The 25293-nt window shown below is 45.4% G+C and overlaps 1 protein-coding gene across 1 annotated transcript; it reads left to right on the top strand.

The window, feature by feature from the left end:
* Window positions 1-521: 521 nt before the first annotated feature.
* LOC307229860 (STE20-like serine/threonine-protein kinase) lies at window positions 522-24812 on the top strand. Its single transcript, XM_079999969.1, has 18 exons — window positions 522-1034; window positions 2569-2733; window positions 6837-6885; window positions 7101-7250; window positions 8471-8543; window positions 8925-9119; window positions 9535-9616; window positions 10541-10669; window positions 12205-12954; window positions 13059-13189; window positions 13410-13533; window positions 15095-15274; window positions 19003-19132; window positions 21206-21330; window positions 22050-22241; window positions 22659-22784; window positions 24066-24179; window positions 24287-24812. Exons 1-18 carry the CDS (start codon window positions 885-887, stop codon window positions 24431-24433), a joined length of 3012 nt encoding a protein of 1003 aa, XP_079856095.1. The 5' UTR covers window positions 522-884; the 3' UTR covers window positions 24434-24812.
* The last annotated feature ends 481 nt before the right edge of the window (window positions 24813-25293 follow it).

Consider the following 25293-nt stretch of genomic DNA (forward strand, 5'->3'; position numbering starts at 1 on the left):
TAACTATCGTGGGTTGTTTCGTGCAAAACAGGCATAAAACACCACTTTCATGTACGAATAGCACGAAGTGTGTGTCCGGAAAACATGGCGAGGTTGGGCGAGGTTGGGGGGGGGGGGCAATGGCGCATCAACTCGGCTCCCCTCCGACCCGGCGAAAGAGCCCGTTCGAAAGGAGCGGGTCGTCGGCGAGCCGCCCCCCGACGCCGCCGCGAACGCGCGCCGACGCCAAATCCTGGAGCTGAGCGTCGGCGCGGAGGGCGCCGGGTTCACTCGGAGTTTCCCCCTGAACGCTGCTCTGCGCGGACGTGACTTCTGCCGCTCGTTTTGCTCCGTCGTTCGTCTCACCGCCCCCCCCCCCTCCCTCCCGTCCCCCCGAGCTCCAAGCCCCGCGTACACGAGCCCCGCGGCGTGGGCGACAACGCGGCGGAACGGGCCGTTACCCGGTCGCACCATCTTTTTTTTTTTTTTTATTATTATCATTTCGGAGCGAGTTGTGCGGCGGTCGCCGCTTGACGAGTTGGGGACGACGAGAAGCTCCGCGGGGGCAGAAAAACTACAAAACTTCGTTTTCTGGTTTTAAATCTGTTAGTTTCCTTTTTTTTTTTTAAGTATTTGGGTTTTTGTTAAGAATGTTTACAGTTGGTGGAAACAGCGGAATGTTCTCCTCGTACCGCGGTTCGTGATAGACATTCACATCCACCACGGGACGCAGGACCCAGCGGACGAAGACGCCTTCGGCGCCGCAGAGACCGCGCGGGAATTAGACGGCTCCTCGGAGCGATGAAACCCACCACGGCGCCGCGTTAACCCCCGAGTTTTAATTCCTTTGTCCCCGGCCCGCCGGTCCTCCCCGCCCGCGGTCCCCCGCCGGGCGCTCATCCATCATGTCCTTCTTCAATTTCCGAAAGATCTTCAAGCTGGGCTCCGAGAAGAAGAAGAAACAGTACGAGCACGTCCACCGGGACGAGAACCCGGAGGAGGTGTGGGAGACGGTGGGAGAGCTGGGAGACGGAGCCTTCGGGAAGGTCTACAAGGTGCGTGTTGTGCTGCCTGTCTGTTCGACTGTCTGTCTATCTGTTTGGCGGTCTGCCTGCCTGTCTGACCGTCCGTCCGTCCGTCCGCCCGGCCTCAGGGAACGGGGATGCTCTTTGTTGTGATCAGTGGGTTCCACCGCCTCCAAATGTCTTTACAAAACCTCATTGGGCCTTAAAAGCCATTAAGTCTTTGGTTTTTATTTAATTATGTTGTAGAGTGTGTATGTTTGACACGGAAGCTCATTAGATTTAAACATGATTTTGTTTTTTCCTCCAGCTTTATTGTGTCTTCCCATTTTTAAATAGGCTTTAGTTGTTGTTTTTTAGCTTCCTTGTAAATTCCTTTTTTATTTTTTATTTATTTTATTCTTGTGTTTTATAATTATTATTATTATGAATATTATTGTGTGTATTATGTATTATCTGTCGGCCTGTCTACATTTTTATCTCTCTATATCGAACTAGCTTCACATTTGAACTGATGGGGTCTCTCCAACATAAATCTTTTGTCTGATTTTATCTGTCCAATACAGTCTTTGTCCAAATTGATCCTTGTTTTTGTTTCTGCAGCAGAGTTAACATTTTGGCGGTTGTGACGCCACAGAACTGTGGTTGAACCCAACTCAGTCCGACATATTTACCTGCGCAGAGAAATTAAGAACATCCCTGTTCTGATCTGCCTGGCGACCCGGTTGGACTGCACTTACCTGCAATACTTTACTGGAATAATGAGAGGACGTGCTAAAAGGCTCTGACTGACGCCCATTGAACACGTCTCACTTCTCGTCTGAAGCCAGGGTCTATTTTTGAAGATTATTATTATTATTTTTATTTTTTTACAGTTACACTATTTCCCAATATTTTATCCAAATCTTTTTTTACGCTCTCATTAAGCCTAATCGTCTCGCACAATTACTGAGTGTTGCCGCTGGGTAATCTTGTGCAAAGTGTTGTTTTATGGAGTTGCCAATTACAGAGTGTCAGGAATTCCAGTCCACCAACGGAGCTTATACTTGGAAGTCGAAGTACTCTTCAACAAATGACAAAAATAAAAATACATAAGCATATAGTCATCGTGTTTCAGCATCATCATTTCCTGGGAAGTTAAAGCACATCTATAAATACTAAATTACAGCGTTAGGTCTGGGCTTTTTGCCATTAAACATCTTCTTCATGCTTCTTGGCTCAGAGTGAAACAGAAGCTGTATATCTTAACACTCAGGATTAAACATTCATCTATTTTAATGGTGGACACCAGTATTGACCCTGGTAAGCACACAGGTCACCAGGAAGTAGTGGATTCCCACATTACAGCAGCTGCTTCACAGAGCACATCCTGCTCTGAGTGCGTCGAGGCAACGGGAACGTTTTCCACTTAAGAAAAAAAAAAATGCTAGTCTTGCTATGCCAAGTTATGTACGCATGCCTCTGTTTGTGGCAAGGCCAGTAGTTCAGACGACCAATGCGCATCAAGCACGGCGACAAAAACTCGGCTAACATCTGTGTCTGTGTGTTTGTGTTTTCCACTCTACAGGCCCAGAACAGACAGACTGGCGTCATGGCGGCGGCTAAAGTAATAGACACCAAGACCGAGGAAGAGCTTGAGGACTACATGGTGGAAATCGACATCCTGGCGTCCTGCAACCACCACAACATTGTGAAGCTGCTCGACGCTTTCTACTACGAGAGCAAACTTTGGGTGAGCAGAGAGAGGAGCTCTTATTTTCTCTCAGCTAGCCGAATAAAGCCGCTAAATTAAGTTAAAAACGTGGGATTTCTTTAACAAAATGATCTCGAGGATTACCAATTTTAATGCTGGTTTATTGTATTTATTTATTTATTGTATTTAGTGTTTGATCTAAGGTTTCATTTGGAGGTCGTGGTTCTTATGACAAGCCACAACAAGCAGAGTTTGAATTTGTACAACGCCAATACAAACTGTGGCCCAGCTCCCAGAAAATATGATCCCCCCCTTTTGTATCTGCCCGTGGCTGTAAACAATTGTCTGTGCTTGCTCAAAACAAATAACTTTCTACTATCTGTGTAATGCAGAGGAGCTTATCTTCCCCTTTCAGACACAGATAAGGTATCTATCGGCAATTTACATGATTCACTTCCGCGCGGCACAGAACCGCACATAGGTGAAGTCATTGTTTGGCTCTTGGTCGTTACCTATGATACATGATCGCTTACATGGACAATGTCCTCCCTCACATCAACTCGACAAAGAGTAATGTAGGAGGACACGGAGGGAGAAACGCTGCATCTTTTGGATCTCAAGAACATGGGAATTGATGCCAAGTAGGACTCTTTGGGCTCCAGGGAGTTGATCCATAGACATGAAAGGAGGGTAACATAGTCGGGTTCCTTAAACGGTCAAGATTAACCAAGTATTTTATTCCAGAGCAGATCGGTGTTTGTCATGTCTTTTCCTCTCCCATTGTTTCTTGAACAATGGTTATAGCCCTGTGCAGGCGGTCTATGATTTCTATCTTTGCATGCTTGGTACAGGGTGTGCGTATTAGAGAGGTTAAGTTCAGGCTTTTCATATAGATTATCGCTGCGGGGTCTGGGAGGCGTTTGCAGGCAAGTGCTAACCTACTTCATGGCGGTAATAATTGTCTGGCCAAGGATTATATTGTGGGTACAACAGTTATGTATTGGTGATTTATTGTGATGATTAGGTTCTGAAAATCTGAAACCGAATGAAGCTGTTGGTCCAGATAACAATAGTAATCATATACTACAGTCCTGTCCTGATCAACAAGCTCCGTTTTTTTGTGATTGTTAAACAGCTCAGTCAAGTATTATACAGTGCCAACCCTGTGGAAATCATCAAATTCAGAATCGTATTTGTTTTTGTTTTTTTTGTTTTTTCTATTTGGGACACCGTACACAGATTTTTTGTTTCATTCAATTGAATGAAACAAATAATTTATAAATAAAAAACATAAAAAAATATATATTATTATATTTTTATTTGTTATTATTATTTTATTACCGCTGAGTGTACGTGGGCTGGTCTGCACCCAGAGCGATGCTACTCGACCGGGGCGGACTGTCCTCGGTCCGAGGGACTGGTGAAGCAACGTGGACTTAGGTCTGGACCAATCACCATGCACTTAGCCCACTGATGGTTCCTCTTGTGCCGGTTAGTCACTGCCCTGCAGTAGGAGCTAAAAAAGTCCCTTAAGAATGGTGTTCAAAGAACTTGTTCCTAGTTACTGCAGTGCGGACTTAAAAAAGAACGGACGGTTCCTCCAAATGTTCTTAGAACTATGGAAAAGTTCCTGTGGTGCGAACACCCCTAATGACTGATAGACTGGGACCTCAACCCTGGGTGGGTTTAATACAGAAGCCAATCCAGGACCATCACGACCATATCTACTGGTTCACCAGACAATTCAGTGTTCTCATGAGAGCTCTTTATACTCAGATACATACATATATACTACTACACAGAGGACTGCTTTTGTAGCCCTCAGCTACCTTCATTAAGTATTGGGATAACACTGATTGTTGACACCAACCCCAAGGACACGCTCCTGTCCTCTTTAAACCAGCTCCAGCGGTGTTGTTCCACCAATTTTCTACACCTGAATGTTGATGAATGCTCAGAGTTCAGACAAGTACCAGACCCACTGCAACATCTGGTCACCTGGTCAGTACCACGGCCAGAAAGGAGAACACATAATGGATCGTCCAACACATCCCTTAAATCATCAGCATGGGACTCTGCCATCAGGCTTAAGGTTGTGGCCTATAGAAGAATAAGGAGACAAAGAAGAAGATTCAATTTATTCCCCTGATAAGGAAAGCTATTCTACTGTACTGTGCAATAAGGGTGTCACAATTCCATAATTGAAAATCGATCGAAATGAGAGTTCGATTTCGAACTTCGAAGTCACAAGCAGGTTAGCGATTCTCCCCGTATTTCTGCACGTAATATTTTCTGAGAAGGTCGGCATATTGGGGCGGTCAAGATCCGCCGCTAAACAAATGCAGTGTGCGCTGGGGGCGTGGGCCCCTCCACGTAGTCAACTCGACCCGCTCGGCTCCGAACTGACTTTCATGAAGTTTGGTCTGGAGCTGGGCGAGCTGCGGTCGGCCCCGCAGAGTGGGTCCACCGCGCCGCATCCCTCAATGCACACTGCACCCTCCCACCGGCGGGGGGGAGGGTGCAGTGTGGGTGCCCCCGCAAAATGAAATAATTAGTCTTTTTTTATTGGAATTTACAGTTCATTTATGCTATTAAAGCACATTTGCAAACCAGGGATGTTAAAATGTGCCGACTAAACGACCGTCTCACTGTCAACTGTAAAATCGAAAATCTTTAATTTTTTTTTTGTAATAGCCTATCTAGTGTGGGACCGCACCAGGTGCAGGCACTTCTGCTAGACTGTCCCTTGCCCCATCTATTCCGGCATTATCATGGCAGGTGTGAATAGTAAAGCTCATTAGCGGTGCCGGAAAGGTTATCTGTAATTTACTGGGAATTGTGGTGAAGGGGGCATAACAATGGCATAGCCATCAGCACTGGAAAAGAAAATACAATCGAATCGTGACCTTAAAATCGAAAGTCTGATCGAATCGTGGATTTGAAGAATCGTGACACCCCAAACTGTAAAACCCAGATCAACAATGGAAGTTGTTCTTCGTCATCTCGAAGACGAAACCAAGGCCTCTTAGTTTGAGGCGTCGTCGTGTGGGATTTCACATCTTCCCCCTCTGAAGCGCATGACTGGATTTGAGAATATGCACGTGTGAGACTTCCCTGGGCTTGTGTACGTGTAGCTATGTTTGTGTGTAGTTTTGGTTTGTGTCCCTTAAACGAGACGGTGGGGAGGCAATTCATGTGTTGAGTTCCTCTCAGCCAGCCGCTCCCGTTACACACCACTGTGGAGGCCATTGTACCAAGGCAGGGGCACTAAGACAACAGCACGCCCACAAAGCAACAACACTAGAAGGCTCAGTGTGTTGAGTGGACAAGACTGTTTTAAGAATCAAAGCTTTGTATGTTGCTCCAGGGCTCTTGTTGTGGAAAGTAGAGCAATCTTGAAAAGATCCATTGACTCGTATATTGGTAATAAAACTTGAAATGTAAGAATCAATAAGCTTTTTTTATTTTTATTTTTTTCTGTCAAATGTGTGTGACAATTGGCCGCATAGCTAGCTAGCATTTCTGTCCCTGCTCAGCTATAGTTTAGGCATAATTTGGTAATTATATGCTTAATGGTTTCGCTGGCACTGGTGTTGTAAGATGCTTCTGCACAGCCACAACCGTGACCACGCCCAGTCCCGGCTTGGTCTGATGTGCATAGCAAGGCTCAATTTGAGCTATTAAGGTCTCCGGCGGGTGTCAGTTTGAACCTTTTTCCGAGTCGCAGCCCCAACTGGGCCAATCCTTTTAAATGGGCAGCTATACTGAAAGCTCCTAAATACCTTCAAGGGCTCAGTGCTTCATTCACTCGACTTGGGTTGAAGATTGACTGTCAAACTGCTGGACAGCGGGATGTCGCTGAAGAGTGTCACTGAACATCTTTCCGGCAGGATTATCGTTATTCTGTCTGAACGTGAGACCCAACAACAATATCAAAAATGGAACCGAGAGTGAAGCGGCTTCAAACAGAGTAGAAAGAGCTCAGGCAGAAACTGACGTTCTTTCATGACCTCCCTGTGCACATTGTCATGTGCATTTGATGGATGCCACTTGACATTTTTGTCGAAAGTAATTCCTGTCCTGTTTTGTGAGGGTTTTTAAACACCCATTGCTCTAAAATTGAAGTTTCCTTTCCCCTGCAGATCCTCATAGAGTTCTGTGCTGGAGGGGCTGTGGATGCCGTCATGCTGGGTGAGTCAGCGTTTCCAATTTGCATATGATTTACAAAGTAAAAACCAGGAAGTGTGCTCTAAGCAGCTTCTGTCACAAGCTATTGAAAAACAAAATGAAAACTAAAAGCTAAACGGTCAAATTGCCCATTCCATTAAAAATAGTCCTACCTGTGTCGACCACCAGCACTTTATAATGCCGAGCTTGCGCCTGTGTGTCCCCATGGCTTCCAACAGAGCTGGAGAGGCCCCTGACGGAGCCTCAGATCCGAGTGGTATGTAGACAGACCCTGCAGGCCCTCCTCTACCTCCACAACAACAAGATCATCCACAGAGACCTGAAAGCCGGAAACATCCTCTTCACTCTGGATGGCGACGTCAAGCTGGGTGAGTTGCTTTCGGCTGTTTGAACCGCACCTTGGCAGCAGGTTGGCCCGGTGGTCGTCGGAGAAACCGCCCTGAAACCAGGAACTCACGGGTCAGACCCCTGGTACAGTCGATCCGCCATTGGAATAGTATGCTCGGGCCCCATCCGGTGAAAGGCATCCACAGTTGTGTGTGTGTCCAAGAAAGGCTTTTTGTTTCGACAAAAGATTTGATAGTTAAAAACATTGCATTATGCAAATTTAGTTTAAATATGTATTTTTGTGGGGTATAAGCTAAATTGCATCTTTTCGGTCAGTTCCATCTTTAAAGGGACTCAGGGTTGGAGTATTTTGGGGCCAAGCAGTCTTTATGCTATGGGCTAGAAGGAAATCTCTTGAATTTGTCTTCTATTATTTATAATAGCGTCCCCTCAGAGATGTAAAAACACAAAATGATGAAATGATTTCCCTCTCCAGAAACTTAGGCAAAGCAAAACTAAGCGCCTCGGTCCACAGGCCTGGCCAGATATCTCTATCTGTGGTCAGCGGTTTCAATACTGGCTGTGGTACTCTATGTAATAGGCTGCCACCCGTGTAGGTATATCCTTTTTCCTCTCACCCCGTTTAGAGAGGATCCTAAACACACTGAACAACAGCAAGCCGTCCTTATTTGCACTGCGCATGATATAGTCCTCTGTGCCGGTAATGAAACACCGGGGTGGGCATTGTGATCTGAGTGAGGGGACTGCATGCACAGCAACAACGCCAAGCGCCGGGTCTGTCATTTGGCACGCAGTGTGTGTGTGCGCATCGCACATGGAGGCGCCGCAGATGCAGTAATGCCGCTTGACTCAGAGGAATGAGTCACCGCTGGTGGATGTAACAGGCCTGGCATGGTAACACAGCACACGCAGCAGTCGTTTTGTCCAGTGACACAACAAACTGGAGGTTTCTATTTGTTTGTCCGTTTTTGTAGTTGCCTAGCTGGTGGGTCTGGGCCATTATTTGATCATGAAAGAATGACGCCGCTGTCAAAGTGTGTTGTTGAAGATAAACATATGGCTAGTTGGCTATGCCACGTTGTGTTTGTTTTCTAATGAGATTCAATGGCCCTAATGAGATTAGCCGTTCAGTGGTACAACATTAATGTCATCCATTGTGAATTCGCTGGTCTGCATGCGGAAAGGAAATAGTGACAGCTGTTCCCCCAGCTAATCCCTGCCTGAATCACATGTCTTCCAGCTGACTTTGGGGTTTCGGCCAGAAACACCAAAACGCTTCAGAGGAGAGACTCTTTCATCGGGACGCCCTACTGGCAAGTGAATTTAAAAACTGTAAAAGAACCATGGGTTATAGTTGCACAAACACACAAAATATGAATCCCATAGAAATAAAACCCCATAAATATTATATTGATGAATTCATAAATTTGACAGTTCAGTGTATGTAATGTCTTGATTTTGTTTAAATATAGCCATGAATAAATCATTTGAAAGTGAAAAGCGGTGAACACACAGCTTCTTTGAAATAATGAAAAATGTAATACTGAATACTCAGATCTCACGATTTGAGTCAAAGCGTCGCGATTTGATTCGTATTGCCTCAATATATTTGATATATCGACATTTTGTTCATAATAAGCTCAAAATCGGGTAGATGTTAATGAAAAGGACTTTCGGCACACTCCCCTACCTAGGATGGCTCCAGAGGTGGTGATGTGCGAGACGTCCAAGGACCGGCCGTACGACTACAAGGCTGACATCTGGTCCCTGGGGGTCACCCTGATTGAGCTGGCGCAGGTGGAGCCGCCCAATCACGAGATGAACCCAATGAGGGTGCTGCTGAAAATAGCCAAAGCGGAACCTCCCACTCTGATGCAGCCTTCACGCTGGTGAGTACTGGTGTTGGTGCGTGGTGCTTCAGTCTGCTAGTTGAGAAGGGGGAAAAAAAACATGAGTCTCTATTAGCGCTGGGCGAGTGAGTTATCAATATAAGATTGATATTGTGATATGAGACGGGATATCTTCTGGGATTTTGATTATCATGATATAGCTAAATGTTGTCTTAACAGTAATTAATGCCATATTCTGAACTTCATAGTTTTTTTTATATTAACAGAAATTGTTTCTTAAATATTTAATGTGTGTTAATATGTTATAAAAGCACCAGGAATCATCCCCCAAAATATCAAATTAGCAATTATAATGAATTAATAATGTGATATCTCATTTTGTCAATATCGCCCAGCCCTAGGACTAAATTCCGTCAGTTATGAATGCAGGTTTATATCCACTCATGTATTTCAGGTCTCCAGAGTTCAGCGATTTCCTAAAGCGGTGTCTGGACAAAAACGTGGACCACCGATGGAGCACGGCACAGCTCTTACAGGTAGCTCCCACAATGCACTGTGCGCCCTCTGACCGCAACCTTCCCACTCCCGCGCCGCTGGCCGTGTTCTCCTCATTACCCTCATCAAACTGGTTAACAAACCTAACGGGCCTCCTTTCTGGAGGCTATCACAGCCTCCCACGCCCCTAACCCCGAGTACCACCTGCCGCTCTAAGCGCCGGCATCTGTTCAGCCGGCCGGTGCCTCTGATAGGTACGGTATGCTGCGTGCCAGGATGACGCTTATCCCTCCTCCTCCTTCCCCCCCATGCCATGTACTTGAGCCGACGTCAGCTGCACTGGAGTTTGTTTTTCCAAATGGGTTTAAGTCGTCCTGCCAGGTCAGAGCCAGTCACTCGCAGACGGCCAGACGAGAAGCAGCGAGGGCTTGAGACGGGTTTCGGCGAAGGGATTTTTTTTTTTTTTTAATTCCGAAGGAAAAGGCTCAATGGGGTTACAAATACAGAACAGCGCCCTGCCACCGATGAAGGTGTTGATCTCAAAGAAGCTGCACATCATTCGGCCGGCGATTCAATATGTTCAGCAGGTTTCTAAGCAGAAGAAGGTGAGGTCTTCCTGAGCGTCCTGAGATGATCAGTTTATATTTGCACATTATGAAGAGAAAATGCTCATCAGTCCTGAAATGTACAGGTTGTTATCCAGAGGGCCGAACTGCTTTAAGTCAACAATTGGAACAAGGTTGTCGAATTGTCTTTGTTGTTTGTAAATAGTCATCGTCTTAATCCACGGTTTGGCACTAATACAGTATTTCAGAGGAATCTCATTTTTGGGTGCTGCTTACTGACCGACTCTCAATGTTGTTATTTATTTTTACTCTCAAAGCTCACCAAATGCGTTTCTTGTCAATTACTGTACGTTTATTGATTTCTCACAACAATGTTTCTTTTTCCTGCCCACTGTGCAGCATCCATTTGTGTCTAGCGTGGTGGACAACAAGCCCCTGAGGGAGCTGATAGCCGAGGCCAAGGCTGAGGTCACCGAGGAGATCGAGGAACACAAGGAGGAAGAGGAAGACGAAACCGAGGCACAACTGGTGGGCAAAGACATGCTGGTTTACAATGAGGACTTAATAGACCCCCCACCACAAAAGATTTATATATATATATATTATGTCAATATACACTGATCAACCACAACATCTAAACCACCACTGATATTGTGTAGCTCCCCCTCCTGTCGCCAAAACAGCTCTGATCCAGTGAGGCATGTACTCCACAAGACCTCTGAAGGTGTGCTGTGGTATCTGGCACCAAGACATTAGCAGCAGATCTGTCTCTTACTCTATGTTCTGACACCTTTCTATCATAGCACCATTCACTTTTTTAGCAATCTGTGCTACAGTAGCTCTTCTGTGGGATCAAACCAGACGAGCTAGACTTGACTGCATACCTGGAACACCGCACAAGACCTGCCGATTTGGAGATGCACTGACCCAGTCATCTAGCACAGTTTGTTCCTTGTTAAAGTTGTTCAGATCCTCACGCTTGTCCATTTGTCCTCCTTCGAACGCATCAACTTCAAGAACTGACTGTTCACTTGCTGCCCAATATATCCTACCCCTTGACAGGTGCCATTGGAACAAGATGATGAATGTTCTTCTCTTCACCACTCAGTGGTTTTAATATTGTGGCTGTTTGTTGTATACCCTGGGCACAGCCACAACATTAAAACCACTGACAGGGTTAGGGTTACCGGTGAACCAGCGGTAGGGTCATGGACGCCCAAGGCTCATTGATGCAAGTGGGGAGTGAAGTCGAGCCGGTCTGGTTCGATTCCACAGAAGAGCTACTGTAGCACAAACGGCTGAAAAAGTGAATGCTGCTATGATAAGGTGTCCAAACACACAGTGCATCACAGCTTGCCGCATATGGGAACGGTCAGTGTCCAATGTTGACCCCTGTCCACCACCAGGTGAAAGCACCTACAATGGGCATGTGAGCTTCAGAACTGGACCATGCAGCAATGGAAGAAGATGCACTGGTCTAATTAATCATGTTTTCTTTTACATCATGTGAATGGACGGGTGCATGTGCATTGCTTACCTGAGGAAGAGATGGCACCAGGATGCACTATGGGAAGAAGGCAATCGGTGGAGGCAGTGTGATGCTCTGGGCAATGTTCTGCTGGGAAACCTTGGGTCCTGGCATTCATGTGGATGTTACTTGACAGGAACCACCTTCCTAAACATTGTTGCAGACCAAGTACACCCTTTCCTGGTGACTATATTCCCTGATGGCAGTGGCCTCTTTTAGCAGGATAATGCACCCTGCCACACTGGGAAAAAAATGCTCAGAAATGGCTTGAGGAACATGACAGTTCAAGGTGTTGACCTGGCCTAAAAATTCCCCATACCTCAATCCGAATGAGCATCTGTGGGATGTGCTGGAACAACATGCCTAAACCATGGGAGCCCCACCTCGCAACTTACAGGACTTAAAGGATCTGCTGCTAACGTCTTGGTGCCAGATACCACAGGACACCTTCAGAGGTCTTGTGGAGTCCATGCCTCAAACCATTTTAAAGCCATTTTGTCTATAATGCTAAATCTCTTCATCTGATCTCCCACAGGGCCACAAACGAGCCCCATCTGATGTCAGCGTAGCCAGCTCTGAAGATGAGAAGATTCCCCTGTCTCCTTCCATCATGGAGTCACTTCCCGAGAAGGTGGAGCCTCTTGTGCCAAAACCGGAAGAGCCGGTGCTGGCCAACCACGTGGACTCTAGCGTTGTAGAGGAGCCTCCCGCCCCCGCGGCTATAGAGCAGGTGCAGGAGACCTTGAGTGCACCGGTTGATGATCAAGAAATGGATCTGGCGCCGGCAGAAGAGAAGGTTCTAGACGGAGCAAAAGAGGCTCCACAGTCGGAATCAGAAGCTGAACAAGATGCACCGATCAAGGAGATGGAGCAGTTGGAGGTGTCCAACGAGGACGAGAAGGAGGTGGACACAGCCGAGGCCCCTCTCCAAAACCCCATCACGGACGACCCTCAGGAGGAGGAAGTGGAAGGCAAAGGAGAATGCGCATCCTCAGCAGAGAAGGAGGACGATGAGGAGAGCCCTTACAAGCACCTGAAGGTGACTTTGACGCTCCCAGGAGAGACTACACCCGTCACGGAAGAGGACGACGGAGAGAAGCTGCGGAAAGAAGCTGATAAAGTTGAGGAGGAGGAGGAGGAGAAGAAGATCCCCGACAAGGCCAAGGACGACAGAGACCGAGATTCGGACTCGGGAAGCGGCTCCGCCAACAGCAGCATGGACCTGAACCTCTCCATCTCCAGCTTCCTCTCCAAAACAAAGGAGCCCGGATCCATGTCCATGCAGGTAACACCGCAAAGACCGCACGCTCCAAAGCGGAGGGTCGGACATGTCAAAAAACGGGTGAATGTAAACACATGGGTTTCCTCTCAATTTTCCTCTCTGGTCAGGAAATCAAGCGGCAGAAGAAGACGTTAAAGAAGACTCGTAAGTTCATGGTGGACGGGGTGGAGGTCAGTGTCACCACCTCCAAGATCATCACCGACAACGACACCAAGAACGAGGAGATGAGATTCTTGAGGTGACCGCCCGCTGATAGTCATAAAATTACTCAAATTACATTTTGATACTAGATTAATTGGTTTTGTAATTATTGGTTTCCTGCTGAAACAAAATTGAAGAATATTTAGACTAGGTAAATGTCTATTGGTTTTGACATTTCTGTCCAAGTTCATCGATGACGAGCATTGAAAGCAAGCGTGTTCCATTGAATCCCTTCCTCCTTGCCCCGGCAAAACCAGGCGGCAAGAGCTGAGGGAGCTACGGCTCCTGCAGAAGGAGGAGCAGAGGGCCCAGCAGCAGCTCAGCAACAAGCTGCAGCAGCAGAAGGAGCAGATCTACCGCCGCTTTGAACAAGAAACCACAGTGAGCCAATGAGATGTTTTGAGATATCAACTATGCACTTTCCTTTCACGCCTAAAAATGTTTTGTTTTTATTCCCCTGAAACGCCAGCTTCAGCAGATTTCAACTCCTGCTTTTCCCTTGTTTTTTTTCTCCAAACCGAAATGGGGGTTTTAGTTAGTGACTGAACATAACACGTCACATTTAATACTATGGGACCAGTGTTAAATGAAGCTGATTCTCACCAACACGAGAAGCTACTGTTAATAATGGAAGCGCAAAAGTGGACACGGGAACTACTCAGACATCTTTTAGTCGTTCAGTCACAAAGAGGCAGAACGGGTGTGAAGAAATTATTTTAATTCAGCGTGAGTGAGTGTGAAATTGATTCATATGTAATTTCTTCCGTTTTAGGAGGAACGTTAAATCTTGCCGTAATCCGTTATTTTTTTAAAGAGCTATGGTAGTGCTCATAAAATAGTTGTTTCGTTGTAGAGGAGTGACACACAAAAACATGAAATAGCTCAAAAATGCTGAAGGCGTCATTTAAATTGACCCTTGATGTGTCACCACAGGGTCCTCCAAGTCGAGCCCACCGTCCCTCCCCGTGAATACCATTTACAGCACCAGCACACTCCTCCCCTCGCTTAGCATTCATGAGGCGTCCCGTGGCCTCGCTGTTCTTACATCACCGCACGCCCTCGTGGCCTGCCGCTCGCCGGGACTAAATCCTGCTGTCGACATGATTCAGTGTTAGCGCCGGCCTGCTCAGTTCAGCAAGGAAAGGCGTGTTGTTGCCGTGTCCCCCCTCAGTTTAAACGCAGCAAAAGTCTGAAGTTGTTGAGGCGGCTCTGTGTTGATTGCACAGAGATTCAAATCATCCTTTAATGATAACATGATGGGTTTTTTTGGTTTTGTTTTTCAAATTACTCTCAAGTTAGTCACCATAATCCTACAATCACTGTGATAGTAAAGGGTTTATGTGAACCTGGGTTCGTTTTTATCTTTTTCTCTTTCCATTTGTTTGTTTATTGAATCATTAAGGATGGCTGGGAAATATATTGTTATAATATCAATATTGTGCTATGAGACTAGATATCATTTTTGATGTTGGTTATTGTATTATAGAGATTATAGTTCAATTCTGTCTTTAAGGCCGCATTACAGTGAAATAATTCAATTTTCAACTTCACAGATCTAATCAACGCCTCTTCCTGTTTAATCATAATAACCACATTACTAATGATTGTTTCTCAGAGGACCAATAGTCATTCCCAAAATATCATCAAACTATTCATATTGAGGTATTCATGAAACAATAGCATTTGTTTTTATTTTGTAAATTTCGCTAAGCCCTAAGGTCATAAAGCATCTTCTATATCTGTTATCTCTATCAGTGATTACAGGAACACCATGTCATGCAACCCCATCGCTTCAACCATAGCTGGTTAAACGGCTTACTTTGGAAATGTCCGTTGATTTCAAAGTGGCTTCTTCTTTTCCAAATGAACCCCTTGCTGCATTATCGTGTCCCGAAAAAAAAACGCCTCCACCCTCACCCGCTTTCCCCCGCCCGCTCTCCAGAGCAAGAAGCGCCAGTACGACCAGGAGGTGGAGAACCTAGAGCGGCAGCAGAAGCAGACCATCGAGAGGCTGGAGCAGGAGCACACCAACCGGCTGAGGGACGAGGCCAAGCGCATCAAGGCTGAGCAGGAGAAGGAGCTGTCCAAGCACCAGAACGTACTGAAGAACCGCAAGAAGGAGGTAAGGACTCACACCTCCACCCCCGCAGCCACACTACTACACCACCCAGTATTATACCACTACTAAGATCAGTTAAGCCAGGAAGTGCAATAACCTGTGTCCACCTATTTTATTCTTTTATATATATACTGTATCTGTTCGTTCCAGGGTTTTTTATTTTTGTTTTTATTGCTTATACCTGACTGTTTCCTGTTTTAATTGTTTATATCTGACTGTTTCCAGTTTTTATTGCTTATATCTGACTCTGGTTCCTGTTTTTATTGTTTATATCTGACTCTGGTTCCTGTTTTTATTGCTTTCTGGTTTTCACGATCTGATGGTACTGCCCTTTGTAACTTGGTTTTGAAAGGTGCAATGTAAATAAGTTATCATTATTACATCACAGTACACCATTACACAACATCGCACCACACCACAAATGCAAAGAGCTGCAACTGCACGAGACAGTAACATTTAGACATGAGGGGCATCACCCCTAGTTGATGTTTAATGATTTTTTTATTTTGTTTACACACACAAAATCCTCCCACATCCAAGCATTCTGTTTATGTGACTTTCTGTTGCTACTGGGTTGTTTCTTCAGCCGCCCTTAATCACTTTTAAGCTTCCCACTGCAGCCTAGGCCCCTCGTGTAAGATGGGTGCAACAAGTCCCTATTTATAGTTGTTGGTGGTTTTGATATCCAAGCAAAGACACACACACACACACACACACACACACACACACACACACACACGCACACCAGACACTTGGCTATTGCGCTGATCTGTCTGTTAGGTGTTTACGTAATCCCCCTTTAGCTGTAGGAGGGCTAAATTAGTCCACCACCAGCTCATATCTGCCCAGTTTACCAGAGGTTGCTGCTCTGTTTTCTTTTGCCCCATTGGCAACCATGGCAACAGCCCAAACAGGAAATGGGGCTGTCTGCCCAGCATGTGACAGCAGCCATCATGAAGTGTATTAAAGAGGATATTATTCCGTCTCCGCCCGAGGAGTTAGCGACGGTGATTTGAGTTTCCCACTTGACCTCACACTCCTCTTCCCCTGAATTGACATGATGAAATGCTGTTTGTTTTTTTGTATACTTAATGCTCTGTTATGGGTTGCTTGACACTTACTTTTCACTTGAGTCGCGCTTTGAGGACATCTTACTTAACTATTAATTATCATACAAAAAATTGTGATTAAGAATTGAACTGTCTATTTTTGTTAGTTTTCTGCCACTATATTAATATAATGCAATAATACATGTTGGCCTATTGCAGAAGAGCTATTTATTGACATCGAACATCGACCATAACAACTCAACTAGACCATTATTCCCTCAACCAAACTGATAAAAATATGAATTAAGTGCATTAATTCACATTATTTACATTTCTAGCATTGGTTAAAAATTGTGACATTTTGATGGAAACCTATGATCGTGGATTCCTCTACTTCTCACTGTGCATGAAATATCTAGACTTTGGTCTAAATTATTTTCACTGCTTTCACCTCTAGTTCTCTTCTCCTTTTTTAGCATTGTCTGCGATGCCCAACGTGTGTGTGTGTGTGTGTGTGTGTGTGTGTGTGTGTGTGTGTGTGTGTGTGTGTGTGTGTGTGTGTGTGTGTGTGTGTGTGTGTGTGTGTGTGTGTGTGTGTGTGTGTGTGTGTGTGTGTGTGTGTGTGTGTGACGTCCTATCAGTTATGCTCTTGTAAGTGTCGTCCTCCCTCTACAGTGTGTTCTTTTGAGGCCTCCTAGATACGTCTTCTCTGTCTCACTGTATTCCTCAGTACCTACTGGCACGACACACAAGGTTTTATAGTTTCATATACACATGGGATAATACTTTATTGATCTCCAGGGGGAAACTAGTTTGAGCACTTCAGTTATAGCCGCTCCGATACCAACCCTTATATCTTATTCTGGGACAGAAATCCTGAAATGGGACATGTCACATTCAAATAAATTGTACCAGAGAGGACTTACATTCAAATAGAGAAAACTCATTCCCTGCCTCTGAGACATAACGAGCAGGGAAGCACCCATATCTGTGTCATACATCAGCATGATGCCGAGCTGAAATAGCTATCACAGAATATTCCCCAATACAAAAAACTTAATAACAGGAGCCATTTCAATCCCATGATGAAGAACAGTGACTTTACGTTGACACTGTTTAAACACAGTATAAAACTATGTTAAATATTTCTGATGAAGAAAAAATACGTTTTATGTTAATCAATATGTTCTATTGATCCCAAACGAGCTGCCTTAGTTCGTACTGTTCAGTGCAAGTAATGCATTGGTTCTCTTAGCCCAAGTGTAGGATAAGGTATTGGTCTCGATGGTGAAATAGTGGCATCTGGATTAGATCTGTCATATCTGCCAAAATATTGGTTAAGATAAGAAAATATAACATTTGATTACTCCCCGGAGGGAAATTCAGGAAAAAGGAAAGTTGATGGAAAGTGTCATTCCACGTCTTCTGTGGCTTCTTTTCATTATATATCTGTTACGTACATACCTTGCATTATAAATGGATAGATTAAGTAGATTCACATGCAGGCACACCATGGTGCATTTGTCATGTATTACGTTCATTCAAAACCTCTCCCTGAGGACAAGGAATGTGGTGTGTTCCATGTTCTTCATTGAAGCAATTAGGCTGAAGGCTGGAGGCTCTCGTTGCGTGATGGGCTTGCTGGAGCGCCTCTGGTTGGAAACAGTTATTTGTGATCCATATGTCCTTTTGTGACCAGTTATAGACACGTTGTTCCTGTACGTAGCCACTTGCGTACAAACTGTACATGTTGTTCTGCACATACACATTATGACATAATGTCACAATACCTCATAAATTCAATTGAGAATACACGGAAATACAAAATTCTTATAACATGCACAGCGGCGACTTCCAAAGAAATTGGGATGTGCGCACGCTCGCACAAAATCTCCTGTGCTTTTGCACGCGCCACAATAATGTAGTTTATGGTGCGCGCATTAAACGTTGTATGGCTGCGCCGACTATAAACCAGGCTTTAGCCTGAGGACACTTGGCTGAGAGTCTGCACACACACACACACACACACCCTCATCAAGACTCTCTTGCCAACTCCTGAGAGGACTGCTCTTGCAGAAGGCGTGCCTTCTTGCCTAGACTGTCTAGCCTAGACTGTCTAGAAATAGCTGCAGTGAATGGATGTCAAATAGATAAATATGATTTGACAAATTGACGTTGTTATTTGGCCATAAAGGGCTTTGGACAATCACTGAAAGTAAGTAGTTTTCACCAAGCTACTGAATGACACTTCAGCATCTTGTTTCTTTTATATATATTTCTATTTTGCTGTTTATTGTCTATTTCCCTTTCGGTTGCACCTGCGGGGGCGGGGGGGGGGGGGGGGGGGGTGTGTGTGTGTGTGTGTGTGTGTGTGTGTGTGTGTGTGTGTGTGTGTGTGTGTGTGTGTGTGTGTGTGTAAAACCCCAGAACACATTTATTCTTCAAAAACTAAACAAAAACAACAAGGTCTAATCACCAAAAATAAAGGGAAATGTCTTGAAGTGGAGCGGAAAGTGTTCTGACTTCCAAGAAAGCTTCAAAGACGTTTGTTTGCGTGTGGCCGAAAAATGGTGCAAACACAATCCTCAACCGTTCAATTCATCAAAAAAAAAACAAAAAGGACCTATTGTTTATTCTCCGGCTGTTTGAGATTGTGCGTGACTCGTTGCCCCCTCCCCCCAGGAACAGGAGTTTGTGCAGAAGCAGCAGCAGGACCTGGACACGGCGCTGAAGAAGATCATCCAGCAGCACAAGCACGAGCTGGCCACCGTGGAGAGGGACTGCCTCAACCACAAGCAGCAGCTGCTCAGAGGTACAAAAAGGACGGCTTCAAATGATCTTGTCTGTCTGTCTGTCTGTCTGTCTGTCTGTCTGTCTGTCTGTCTGTCTGTCTGTCTGTCTGTCTAGCTGTCTGTCTATCTACCTGACTAGAAAATCCTGCACAAAAAGGAAATATCAAATTTGAATATAATTCATGCCAATTTATCAATGATTGTTTAAAGCCTTTTAGTTTTATATATTTAGTTTTGTGCTCACTGATTGGCGTTCAAAATTTGACACAGAATGCAAGAGAATAATTCACCACTGTGTCAATGCATTTCACCAAATGCCATAAAAGTATTGAATTGATATTCAGCCCTGGTCCAACTTGTGAATCAAAGCAGGTGTCGTTGATTTTCCATCCAATAGTTTCCTGTTCATGGTGAATGGTTTATTTAGCATACATGGATCAGAATCAATGGGGAGGCTTATGACAAAGCAGTAACACTCGCTGTAGGAAGTTAAGACTCAATCAAAACATGTTTATGACTCTACTACAAGAGCTTTCACAGGGTGTGTGTGTGTGTGTGTGTGTGTGTGTGTGTGTGTGTGTGTGTGTGTGTGTGTGTGTGTGTGTGTGTGTGTGTGTGTGTGTGTGTGTGTGTGTGTGTGTGTGTGTTTGTTTAGAACGCAAATCCTCCATGTAACACATGGGATTGAGCCACTACTGTACAAACGTCAAATATCTATGGTTCATAGAAAGTAACAGCAAAGGCACTGCAAAAAATAAACCACAAACAACTTCCTGTTTTACATTCATAAACCACTTCCCTACGGGGTGTGTGTGTGTTAAGAATATTACGCAATTATATATTCACCACAACAGCCAAGCACAGTGGATATTTACGTTCCCAGGCTCACAGCTGACTTTCCTAAGCAGAATAATTGCCCCGAATCTCAACGCAAAATGTCCTTGTTTTGCGCCACCTCCATGTCACCAGGCCTGCCTCACTGACCCCACTCTGAATTTATTAACGCGGTTATAAATGTCACATGAATCGAGCTGTTAAGACACTAAAGCACAGCCTTTTATGTCAGGGTGTTTTAGCCCCGTCCATTATTTACCCATAACCCACTAAACGCACCGTGCCTCTTCCATAAAGAATTCACGAAGATGCTTTCTTTTCTATATTTACACTAAAACATCTGCGCATCGGACTAAAACGTGGGACTCCGTCGCCAGAGTGAACATGCAGTTGCGGAAAACAAAAAAACGCGATAGATTTTATAAATATTGAATATAAATATCGGAAGAATTGCAGATTTGCAGTGGTGAAATGCCTGCCTCAGATTTGTGTTATGGCATCGCGAGGTCCAATGGCTTCTCTTACAGCGCCGGTGGGGTGGAATTTATTGCGCAGTGGTTATTAAAACAGCCGAGAGATTCTACCAGAATGCCTTAAAACAGCGGTGACATTCAGGTACGTGGGTGTGACCGTGCAGGTGGTTTGACCCAGCTGGCTGCTGGCCCTGTTAGCCATTCCACATGTCTCAGCGTACAACATAACATCACTTTAACAGCCACACAACAAGCTGCTTTCTGAAGGCCACCTCTGAGGCCACAGCCTAATTCCTGCTAATGCTGCGCGAGGCCCCGCCGCCGCCGCCACCGGCCCACGAGCCTTATCCCACGGCTTAATATACAGAGACTTGCACAAACAACATCCCTTTGAAATGCTCAGTGAACCGAGTCACGGGAAGGTGCGACCGCGCTGCGAGTCCAGTTAAGCTCCTTTTCCCGCTGTCGAAAACGTGACGGTGGGGTTGAAACGAGGGAAGCCGCTCAGTTAGTTCATCAACACGATAACACGACGTGTCCCCCGTTCTGTCCATCTCCTGTCAGTTTGCCCTCTCCTTTGGCAAGTTCAACCCGATCTGCGCGGGCCCCGCCACCAACAACGGGGAACAACATATAGCGGAGCAAACGCTTAACTCAAATACGTTGAAATGGATGTTTCATTAAAAAAAATAATAATAATTTATGTTCCTATCCTTGAGTCTCTAAATGACACTTTGTAAACGCTAATTTGAGTTGCCACGACTTTGGCTTGATGTTTGATCGCAGCGCGCGAGGCCGCCATGTGGGAGCTGGAGGAGCGCCACCTGCAGGAGAAGCACCAGCTGCTGAAGCAGCAGCTCAAAGATCAGTACTTCATGCAGAGACATCAGCTGTTGAAGAGACACGAGAAGGTGCGAGACCCAAACCCAATACCATGCAGGCGCATTGAGTTCCGTCTTGTACATTATTTAGATTTTGGAAATTATTATATCATGTCACATCTGGCGTGTTATGACAGGGGTCTCAAACTCAAAGACCTGGGAACCACTGGCCAGGTTGCCTTCTCCTCGGTGTTGAACATCAATGGAAAAACAAACTGTCTTGCATTTGTTTTTTGTTTTTTTTAGCAGTGAATTACCTGTTAGTACTAGTAATAATCCATACACCTGTTTAAAAATACATAGGTAATAAGAACATTTTTTATTCTATTTTTTTATGTTTTATGTTCTGACCGTCACTGATATGCGTCAGATTGCATGGAACAAGCATCGTTATTTTGAAATTCATTCGGATTTAACAACATATTATAAACAAGTAAAGAAAAATTCTCAAACTGCAGGCCCGGGGGCCACATCCGGCCCACGAGATGATTGAATGCGGCCCCCGGGCCTGAAGTTTGAAAATCCTGTGTTAATATTGCGTAACCTGTTACTATAACCATGTTGTATCTGATTTGGTTTGAAGAAAGCAGCAAATTAATAAATTACACAAAATATATGCTATTGTTTCAACCGAGCATTTCACTTATTTCAGTAAAGAGTGACCAAGAGTGAGCTCACAGTGCTCGTACCCAGTGTGGAAAAAAAATAAAATGAGAAATAATAACAATAAATTCTGCATCTCTGTACAGGAGATGGAGCAGATGCAGCGCTACAACCAGCGCCTGATGGAGGAGCTGAAGAACAAGCAGACGCAGGAGCGCACGCGGCTGCCCAAGATCCAGCGCAGCGAGGCCAAGACGCGCATGGCCATGTTCAAGAAGAGCCTCCGCATCACCGTCACCTTCATCTCCCCCGAGCAGGAGAGGGAGAGGGTCAAGCAGGTGAGGCGCCAGACGCGGCCGCGCCCTCCTGGCGGGGGCCCGGTCAAGGTATCGAAGAGGTTCCGGGACGTTGTTTCAACGATGTTCCTTTGGCTCCTTTTCCCACGGACGGAGAAAACTCTCAATACCTCCCCGCCCCAAACTGATTTTAGAACGCTCTGGTGAATGTTCTTTAACGCTTGCTGAATCAATGTCATACTGCACTAGTTTATTGAATAAGATAGACGATGTGTTCAACAGCATTGAGTGTAACCTCAGAACAGCTGGAATATGGAGCCTGTCGATCGGAAGCGTTGGAGCCACATTCTGTGACTAAATCTCACCAAATCCCAACACGGCTGAGTTGACCGTGGGTGATTGTTGCGGTCACTGTGTGGCTGTGTAATTTACGCGGCCGTTGTGTGTTTTCCGGCTCAGTTCGCCACCCAGGAGGAGAAGAGGCAGAAGAACGAGCGGCTCCACCAGCACCAGAAGCACGAGAACCAGATGAGGGACCTGCAGCTGCAGTGCGACGTCAACACCAGGGAGCTGCAGCAGCTGCAGGTAGCGCTGAGCTCAGGCTTTTATTCAAGATTCAAGAGGTTTATTTGTCACATACATATTCATACGTTGGTACATATACAGTATGCAGTGGAATGTCTTTGCAACACACCCGGAGATTATGCACAATAGTTACTAAACCGAACATAAGAGCTAAACCTAATTCCTACCTTACAACTCACTGAAACTAACTGATTCCTGAAACGTAATGCAGTTAGTGAATAGAATAATATAAATTAAATTTGATTAAATTTGATAAAAATATAATAACTCTAAAAGGTAATACAGAATAAGTACAGAAGGTACAGAATAGAAGGGAATGGAGTTATGTATATGAGAGAGGCTATTTGTATATACAGTTATGTGTAGTAAAGTGCATGTTAATAAAGTGAGTATGGAGATATACAGTACAGTATACAACAGTACGACACAGCAATACATTATCACCGATCCAATCCACTCAACCGACCGGTCCAGCAGAACGAGCTGCCGGCGGCTCCGGTTTACGGAGCTGGGTCAAGTCCGGTCCCGGTCGGGTTTTATTTACGTAGCCGTTAATGGCAGGATCACCGGCTCCACGTTTCACACAGAAATCAGAAACAGCGTCCTGAACCTCCATGAGGGCAAAGGAAAAACTCTGAAAACCCCTCCCCCTTCCAAGAGGACCAGGCTGCAGGGAGGGCAGAGTGGGCAACATTAATAATAATATAATATGACAAATCACAGGTTCATGTACTTGTATCCAGGGTTAAAGTTAGAGAGTGTGAGAGTGTGTTTTCCTCCAGAAGGGAGGTGCTCATTTTGGTCATTGTTCAGTTTGATGGAAGAAAGGTGTGAGACAGGCCCGCCTCGTCCTCCTCTGAGGTTTCTTTCGTCAAGACCGATATCGGCAAATGTCCGCCATGCAGTCCCCGGGCGAGAGGACGTAACAAGTAGCACCGAGTGGAATTGTGTGAAGGACTGAATAATGACCGTACAATTGCACTTCTCAAGATTTACAATAAACAAAGGTAGTCCCCCCCTCCCCCCGGCCCCCGTCTCATTCTGCACGACGCACAGAGCCATGCGACATGGAATAATTCACCTGTGCAGTACGTTGTGTTTCATGAGAGGCATGGGGACGAAACACAAACACCTAAAAATATAAGATTTGCATCAGTGTTTGCACACGGGACTATTCAATATCCACTCTGACCGGAGGAGGTTTGAGCGCGTGCCTCTGACGCACGCGCCCGCGTCGTCGTCCTCACCGCCTTCCCACGATGCGTCGCTCCCCGTTTTCAGAACGAGAAATGCCACCTGCTGATCGAGCACGAGACCCAGAAGCTGAAGGAGCTGGATGAGGAGCACAGCGTGGAGCTGAAGGAGTGGAGGGAGAAGCTGCGGCCCAGGAAGAAGGTGCAATACCGGGGTCTTACGTTCCCTCTTTATTAACTCCCCCCACCCCCGCTTCCTAAATATTTGAATCCAAAATGTGTTTGTTTTGTTTTTATTTTCCCTTCCAGGCCCTGGAGGAGGAGTTTGCCAGGAAGCTGCAGGAGCAGGAGGTGTTTTTTAAGATGAGCGGCGAGTCCGAGTGCCTTAACCCCTCAAACCAGAGTCGCATCTCCAAGTTCTACCCCATCCCCAGCGTCCACTCCACCGGCTTCTAGGAGAAGCACGGGGTCACTGGGTCACGGGGTGTCCGCGGCGCCAAAACAATTTCATCAAATGAGCAGAAATTGCGGCTTTGGAAATGTGTTGAATATTCATGATTCTCATGAATTTTTTATTATAATTTTTTTTTAACCAGAAGCAAAGGTTAAAAAAAAAAAAAAAAAAAAAAATGCAAACATGTTAATTCGGGAAATGAACCTTGAGGATTTTGTCACACCCTGGAAAAGTTGGAACAAAATAATAGACCAGACTATGAATGGTCTTCAATTCAGAAGCGGGTCGTTCCGGGTCCAGAAAGTCAAAAGTTGTGCCGTCTTTTTTGCTTCACCCAAGCACGGTTCACTCCAAATACCGGAGTGGAGTCTTACTTTCTGAACCTGTGCTTAAACATCACACACACACACACACACACACACACACACACACACACACACACACACACACACACACACACACACACACACACACACACACACACACACACCCACACCCATCCATGCTGCCTTGCCCTCACTCCATCCACAGACAGGGTGAGTGAGTGTTTCTTTGGTCCTTGGACTCCAGGACGTGGACTTTGCTCCTTTTTTTTGGTCAACGTTTACCGTCGTTTCAAACAATGTCAAAAAATGAAGCTCGTCACGAAGAAGACTTGTGATATTTTCCAGTTCAGTATTTTTTTTTTTTTTCTTTCGGGCACCGGTGAAGTTGCCTCATAACCACTTTACATGAAGTAGATTTCTATTTGACCCTCCTTTTTGTGGATTATTTTTATGAAGAATCCAGTGCCTGTAGAATTACATAACACCGGCTTTGAAATCTTAAGCGGCTTACGACTGCGCTGCTCGGTTCTCCTCCG

This window comes from Zeus faber (genome assembly GCF_960531495.2).
Source record: "Zeus faber genome assembly, chromosome: 4".
Taxonomy (NCBI): Eukaryota; Metazoa; Chordata; class Actinopteri; order Zeiformes; family Zeidae; genus Zeus; species Zeus faber.